Source organism: Palaemon carinicauda, chromosome 16, assembly GCF_036898095.1.
Source record: "Palaemon carinicauda isolate YSFRI2023 chromosome 16, ASM3689809v2, whole genome shotgun sequence".
Classification (NCBI taxonomy): Eukaryota; Metazoa; Arthropoda; class Malacostraca; order Decapoda; family Palaemonidae; genus Palaemon; species Palaemon carinicauda.
This window is the reverse complement of record NC_090740.1, coordinates 77,287,652-77,295,683: the sequence shown is the minus strand read 5'-3', so window position 1 is coordinate 77,295,683 and position 8,032 is coordinate 77,287,652. Positions and strand designations below refer to the sequence as shown.

The following is an 8,032-nucleotide window of genomic DNA, read 5'->3' as shown; positions in this document are numbered from 1 at the left end:
GCTACCATAGCCTAGTCATAGCGTTTTATTGTTGGATTGAATAAAATAAATCATATATTGGTACCAAATAATAAATCGCTTTGGTTTGCACACTAACGCTCAAAACAATACAAGCCTTTCAGGCTTTTGTAAACAGAGAGATAATCTGACTGACTTACAATTTTGGAAATAGTTTAGGCTCAGCAACGAGTGGATTTGCAGTAATCTTTTAAGAGACTTTTTGTGTCTGGCAATAAAGACTATTTCATTCGGAGCTAAAGCCATTTGGGCCTGAAGCTCTGTTGAAGTTCAGGCCATTTAACTTCCGGGTTGCGAGCCAATTCTTTTTTGTTTAGAAAATAAATGTCGTTTCAAACCATTTGGTATTGGAAAGCTTTCTTGCTCTCTGTGGAATTCCATATACTAGCCATCTTTTTAAAATGTTTGAATTCTTTTTATGATCTTAGTTTACAGGCCCGAAGGATATAAGTTGCTATGGAAAAGGAAAAGGTTTTGCATTTAAAGTAAATATTCAATGGAATATTTTTGTGAAAGAATTTTCGCTCTCTGGAATCAAAAGACAGATTCTGCAGTAATTTGGATTATGTTTCATTGCCCATTTTGACTCCCTGAAAACAAATTCTCACTAATTCTAAAGTAAACAGATCCTAATTTGAATTATATTTCATTATCTAATGTGTCTCCCAGTAAAAATATCCTTATTTGAATTGTATTTCAATTCCATGTTGACTCCTAGTAAATAGATTCTCATTTGAATTATATTTCATTATCTAATGGGATTCCCAGTAGAAAATATACTCATTTGATTCACATTTCATAGCTATTTTGACTCCCAGTAAACAGATTCGCATTTGAATTATATTTCATTATCTAATGTGATTACCAGTAAAAATATCCTCATTTGAATCATATTGTATTGCCATTTTGACTCCGAGTAAACAGATTCACACTTGAATTATATTTCCTTCACCTATGTGACTCCCAGTAAACAGATTCTCACTCTAATTATATTTCATTACCTAATGTGACTCCCAGTAAACAGATCCTAAATTGAATCATATTTCAATGCCATTTTGACGCCTACTAATCCGATTCTCACTTGAATTATACTCCCTTACCTAATGTGACTTCCAGTAAACAGATCCTCAACTGAATCATATTTCATCAACCTATGTGATTCCCAGTAAAATTCAACTCTTTCATCTGTTTCGTATCAAGTTCGCATTAGATACATACAAATCGTAAAAATTAGTGAGCTGCAAATCAAAGAAAACAGCAAATTATGATTGAAAAAAATAACTGTTCTGCACATTCTATTGTATTAGTATAACCAGCAAAGCGATTAAACTATTTATTAAGAGGACATACAACTAATCACCATTAGGAGAGAAAGATTCCGTTTTTATATTTCTACTTAATGAGTAAAACGAGGAGATAATTATTATGTGTAACTCGGCATATTTCATTACAGAGGAAATAGTCATAAATCATCTTTATTACCAGGAAACACCGACTAAAATGATTGTTTATGGCTACTACAGATGTATACCTTTGATATGGACAGTAACGATGAAGAAAAACAATTAATGTTAAAAGCTTTTATCCAGTTCAACTCAAAATTGATTTCTATTCATTTGTTCGTTGTTCTTTTGTTCAGATATGTCCTCGCTTATATTTTACTTCTCCTTCCTCTTCTAAATGTCATTATTATTATTATTATTATTATTATTATTATTATTATTATTATTATTATTATTATTATTATTATTATTATTATTATTATTGAGTTTTACCGCTAACTCAGAAGTTTCGATTGTAGAGAGTTTTACCTAACATGTAAACGTTATAACGCATATTTTCCTCTTATTAAGATTAAAGTAAATCGAATTTAAGAATAAAAGTTTCCCAGTATATTCGATATAAATCATACTAGTCCATTCCTGACCTAATCTCTACTAGAGGAGAATCTAAATGATATCAAGAGTACTTACTTTACTTTAAGGCTGCTTTTCTGGTCTTATACAGCAGGGGGACCCTACTCTCTACAGGACCTACTGTTATTTTATCATGTGCATTCCATGACATTTAGCATTTCACACCGCAATTTCCTTTTCAATTTAAATCATAAGCATTGCAATTCCTGAATTCGTGCAGTTTATACATTTTACCTGTTTCGAATTACATTCTTTGGTAGAATGTTTTTTTCTGAACATTTCCCACAGACTTTATCATAAGTCTTAAACGTGTATTCTTTTCCAAAATGTCCATACCTCTGATAGTGGTATCAGAACTTTGTCACCATTATCACGAATAGTCTTCCGAATTTCAGGATCACATTTCAACAAGCATCTTTCTTGAATACCAGAATTATCTTTTGTTTTATGTGTTGAATATGATCGAGGCAACGACACGTTTGAATCAAAGCATTTACTACTTCATCTTCATTATAATATGCATTGCATATCATTATTTTAGGTTTAGTTTTCCAATTTTCCTCGTCTAGGTGTCAGTAACCGGGGTTTAAACCTTGTTTGCTATTTCCTCTCTGATCTTTACGTCCATTTGAAGTTGACCTCGTATTAAGCATTGGAATGTCTTTAAGTACAGGTTTAACCTCATTTTTGCTATTAGTGATTTTAGTGTATGCTTTAGTCAATTGAATTACCAGTAGATTTTTTCCGTAACTTTGTCAGCATATGTCATTTTCTTTTGTTTGGGGTCCATTTGTGTTAAAGTGCTAAGTGTTAACTTAACTGATTCCATATTCATCGCTAACTATCAACCTTATCTGTAAGATCACTGGTCTGGGTGGAATTTGCTACGTCCGCAGTTAGCTCCGCAAGTTGGTTTTCCAATTAAGCGATTTTCTTGTTCATCTATAATCTATATCAAGGCCTTTCATTTTCGATTCCTCCTCCATTCTCGATATAGTTGTCTTGGCCATTCCGGTTTCATTTATGCAGTATAGACAAATCCATTTCAAGTTTCTTAACGTTTTCCTCTATAAACTCACACTTCCTATGGTAGAACCTTTTACAGTCACATCCTATCCACTTTTCAAAAGTCTCCCCTCGCAAATCAACACAGTGGGCAACCAGCCGTGATGTACTGTTACCTCTAACTTTAGTCTCTCCATTAGATTAAGTAATAATTTTCAAAGATTTCACAAACAAGAAATATAAGCTGAAAGGGAGAGAATTCAACCGAGCATCGTGAAACCCATCTTCACTCGGCAATGAGTATTTCTCTCTAAAAATTAAAAATTTTCTTACTCTGAAATCTACACGATATGATGGACGTATTTCCAATAGAAGATTATTTGCATTATTATTTCTTAATTTGGTCTCAGTTATTGTTTGCATCTTTATTTCTCTCTCTGACACTAGAGCTTTCCTCTTCTTTCATACAAACTTCAACCTTTTAGTTCTATGTTCATCGTTCGTACAACAACCAATAGATGCACTTGACCCCACTCCTATAGGGTAGATCTGTTTTTCTAGTATTGACTCTTGCGAGTCGAGAATGTATCACCATCAGCATCCCACCGAATGATCTTTCCTAGAATTAATTCCATTTAATATCGTACATAACGAATTCCAACATTAGTGATCATCCACTTCCAACATTTATCTAATGTGAATATCTCCCTCGTTCTGCTTTACAATTATTTGTATGTTTAAACTTTGTATTTAGCATACAATAGTTACTGTATACTCCTTTGCTGTAGAGAGGCGTCTATCATCACCTAAAGAATGAAGTGGTTTTGGTGGTATATTTAACTGTTGGCTGAAGTAGATTGTTATTGACCGTGTTTTTAAACCCGAGTAGATAAATTATTTAATCTATTTGTTGTTTTGAATTACTTTTGTTTATCTTATTCTTCCATTATTTCTTTAGAAATATTTATCAGCTTTCCTTTTCCAGAGAGGGTTAAATTGCATTACAGCTTTTGAGCTAAATTTGACTTTTTTCTCATTTCCAGAAATTTTCAATATAAAGCTTTACTAATATACAGCAGGGGTACAGATGCCTAAAATGAAAGAAAATAAAAATGTAAATGGTCCAAACACCATTTCCTGCATTCAAGATAAAAAAAAGGGAGACAAGAGAGATAAATTCAGTTGATTGCATTGGCCAAAAAGATCTACATTCCATTTAGGGAAAATAGATTACTACCCAATGGTTTGTATAGCTGGTCTATGAATCTCATAACTGGAAGATTATGGAAAACTGGTTGCGAGATACGAAAATAACTATGAGTATTCGAAATCCATCAAAGATTTCGAACATTTTACCATTTTTCCTTAGAATAGAAGGAAAATGAACTAAAGCTCAAAAAATGAGAAAAGTATTTTAATAATCATTCGCAATAAGTTTGTAATTAATCATCTCTCCTTCTACGAATATTGACGCAAAGGGCCTTGGTTAGATCTCGCCAGTCGTCTCTATCTTGACCTTTTAATTCAATATTTTTTCATTCATCATCTCCTACTTTGCACTTCATAGTTTTCAGCCATGTAGGCGTGGGTCTTCCAACTGTTCTAGTGCCTTGTGGAGCCCAGCCGAACGTTTAATGACCTAATTTCTCTTGGGGAATGCGAAGAGCATGCCCAAACCATCTCCATCTACCCCAAATTATGATCTCATCCACATATAGCACTCAAGTAATCTCTCTTATAGCTTCATTTCTAATCTTGCCCTGCCATTCAACTCCAAATATCCTTCTGAGGGCTTTGTTCTCAAATCTACTAAATCTATTGGAGATTATTTCATCGTCATACTATGACTCATGTCCATAGCGTAACACTGCTCTCACTAAACTGATATATAGTCTGATTTTATATATAATTTCAGGCGATTTTATTTCAAAATTTAACTTAACCTAGCCATGGTCTGATTTGCTTTTATTAATCACTAAAATCTAATTATAAAGACCATCTATTGGAGATCATAGTTCCTAAATACTTGAATAATTCTACCTTATCCTTTCTTCTTCCAATGATATTTCATCTTACATTGCATACTCCGGTCTCATCATCTCTGTCTTTCTTCTATTTATCTTCCTCCTAACCTCGTGTGATATTTCATGCATTCTCGTAAGCAAGGATTGCAAATCCTGTGGTTTCTGCTAACAAGGACAGCATCGTCAGCATACTCTAAGTCTGCTAAATTCCTATCAGCAATCCAGTCCAATCCTTCTCAACCATCTCTGACTGTTTTACACATTACAAAATCCATGAGGAGGATAAACAACATAGGTGACAACACATTCCCTTGGAGTACTCCATTGCTCACTGGAAATTCATTTTATAAAACTCCATTAACATTAACTTTGCGCTTGCTATGCTCATGAACAGACTTTATCAAATTTACATATTTAAGAGGAATTCCATAATAACGCAGGGCTCTCAACAAACTTGGCTTGTGCACACTATCAAAGGCTTTTTCATTGTCCACAAATGCCATCATAAGAGGATTTCAATCTTCTATGCATTGCTGTACATGTCTCAAAATGAGAATTTGGTCAGAGCAACTTTCACCTTTTCTAGATACTGCCTGTTCACATCTCAGCTTTTAATCAATATTTCTCTCCATATCTTTAGATAAGCATAATATATATTTTCATAACAAGTTAAATAAGTGTTATGCCACTGTTACTATTGTAATCAGCCAGGTCTGCTTTATTTTTTTTTTATTATTTGCTATTTTCACCAACACTCCTACCTCCCATTCATCAAGTTTGGCCTCTTTATGCCATCTTCTACAAAATAATCTTGTAAGTAGTCTGGGAGTCACTTCATTTTCGGCCAGTATCATTTCAGCAGTAATTCCATTGTGCCCCGATGCTTTCCATCTCTTTAGTTTTTTTAGGATAGCTTCGACTTCGAACACACTGAATTCATTCATGTAAACATCAAGGTCTTCATCAGCTCCAGTTATATCAATCAAATTATCCCCTTCATATATCCTATTCATAACCTCACTAAAGTGTTCCATTCAACGTTGTCTTTCTTCATCTTCTGTTGCTATAACAGAGACATCTCTCTTTTTGATGGGTATATGATTCTTCTTCTTTGCCCCTGTCGAGACTTCATTAATAATTCCACGAGCCATTCTTACACCATAGCCACTTCCTGAATTCATAACTTCGTCAGTTTCATCAACTGTAGTGTCTAAATATTCTCTCCAGTCATTCTTGGCTTTTTTTTTTTAATTTTTTTTTTTACCTTACTATCAATACTTGAATACTTGGTATACCCTACTTTGTAATTTTCATTACTTCCTCAAAAACTTTCAACAATCAATTTCTATGTTTGTCTCTTTTCAATAGTATTCCAAGTATCAGATGATATCCATGGCTTTCTCCTTGTAACTGCATCTCCCAAGACTTCACTACAACTGACCGATAGATGTTTTTAATATCACAATATTCTTCATTAATTTTCTGTTCTTTGTTTCTTAAAGTCTCTAAAAATGCAAATTGACTTCTACATCCATTTGCAAATGTTTCTCTGTATTCTTCATCTAAAAGCTTAGTTGTATCAAACCTTGGTACTCTATCCATCTTTCTGTTGGGTGTTTTCAACTTTAATTGTTTTTTGTAATTGCCACATGGTGAAGTCCATGTATACTAGTGGATGTTCTGGTGTTGAAAATGACCAGATCATTTGCTGAATAGAAACTTATGAAATGTACTCTATTCTCATTTGAAACTTTTCCAAAACCCTTGACACCCATCACATTCTCTATCCCTTGATTATTTCTTCCAACTTCAGCATTGAAGTTGCCAATCTATTACCCTCTGCAGTTCTTCATAGTATTCATCTTTTCTTTCTTTAGGGGAATCATTTGTTGGGGCATAGCGAACTATGATACTTGTATTGCACTGCTTTGAATTGGACTTTGCTAGTAATAATCTACTATTTACAACTCTCCCCTCGGTTAATGCCTTTTCTGCTATCGGTGTTATCCTCATTCCTACCCCTTCTCTTCCACCTCCATCTGATCTTCCTGAGTAGATATATGTATTGCCTTGGTCTAAGGTTTCCTTACCAATTTCCTTACAATGTGTTTCACTTAGGGCCCCGATATCCAAACCATATATCATAAATTCTCTCTCCACTTGCTGTAACTTCCCAATCTGATTCATGGTTCTAACATTCCAATTACCTATTTTCAATTTATCTTTAGTATTTATAAACCGGGAGATTCTGAGCACCAGCTACGCCCGGGACTGGGGGTCATTTTGTAATTAGTAATTAATCATTTAGAAATTTACCCAAATTAATCTATTTTTGTTTAGTTTTTATATAAAATTAATATTATTTGTTAAAACCTAACTGAATATTCTTAACATAAGAAATTTAAGCATTTTACTGGTAATCATAAGTTATAGATTTACACTTTTTATGACTAGCTGAATCTTATCCCTACCATCCTACGTCATCTACAACAACAACCAATAATCTTTCGCTTCCTGTCAAACTCAATATTTCGTTTCCATGACTGCGTTCTTATTTTCCGCAACTCAGACTCTTTTGTTACTTAAATATAATCTATGTTATTCCCGCTTCAACATCTGTATTTCCTCACCTTGCTGAGATGTATTCCCATGAGATGCTGTGCTACCCTTGCCCTCTAAAATACCACATTGTGGAATAAATCTTATTGTTACACCTCCTAACATTTGAGTTCCCGAGGGAAATTAACATACATGTAATGATAATACATTGATAAACCCATGACCCAGAGAGTTGGAGTATGAAAGACAGCCATAACAGGATGCGAAAGTAAGACCAAGCTAAATCATTGCATAGGTAACATTTATTTATGTATTGTCAACATGTCACAAGCATCCCGTGAGAAACAGTTGACCTTTTGATCTCTACACCGGAACCAGATGGTTTCCGATTATAATCCAATGTGATCATATTTGTAATAAATGCTGAGATAACTAATGTCACGTTATCAATGCAAACCTATGTTAAACCAGTTCTACTTATCTTTACAAACGGAATGGTCTTCAGACTAA

At 33.8% G+C, this 8,032-nt stretch overlaps 1 protein-coding gene across 1 annotated transcript in view; it reads right to left on the bottom strand.

The window, feature by feature from the left end:
- The window catches only part of LOC137655381 (uncharacterized), a 13,236-nt gene extending 6,086 nt beyond the window's left edge, over positions 1-7,150 (bottom strand). The window contains exon 1 of the mRNA XM_068389272.1: positions 6,800-7,150. Coding sequence (XP_068245373.1) covers positions 6,800-7,150 — 351 coding nt within the window. The remainder of the gene's footprint in view (positions 1-6,799) is intronic.
- Positions 7,151-8,032: the final 882 nt, after the last annotated feature.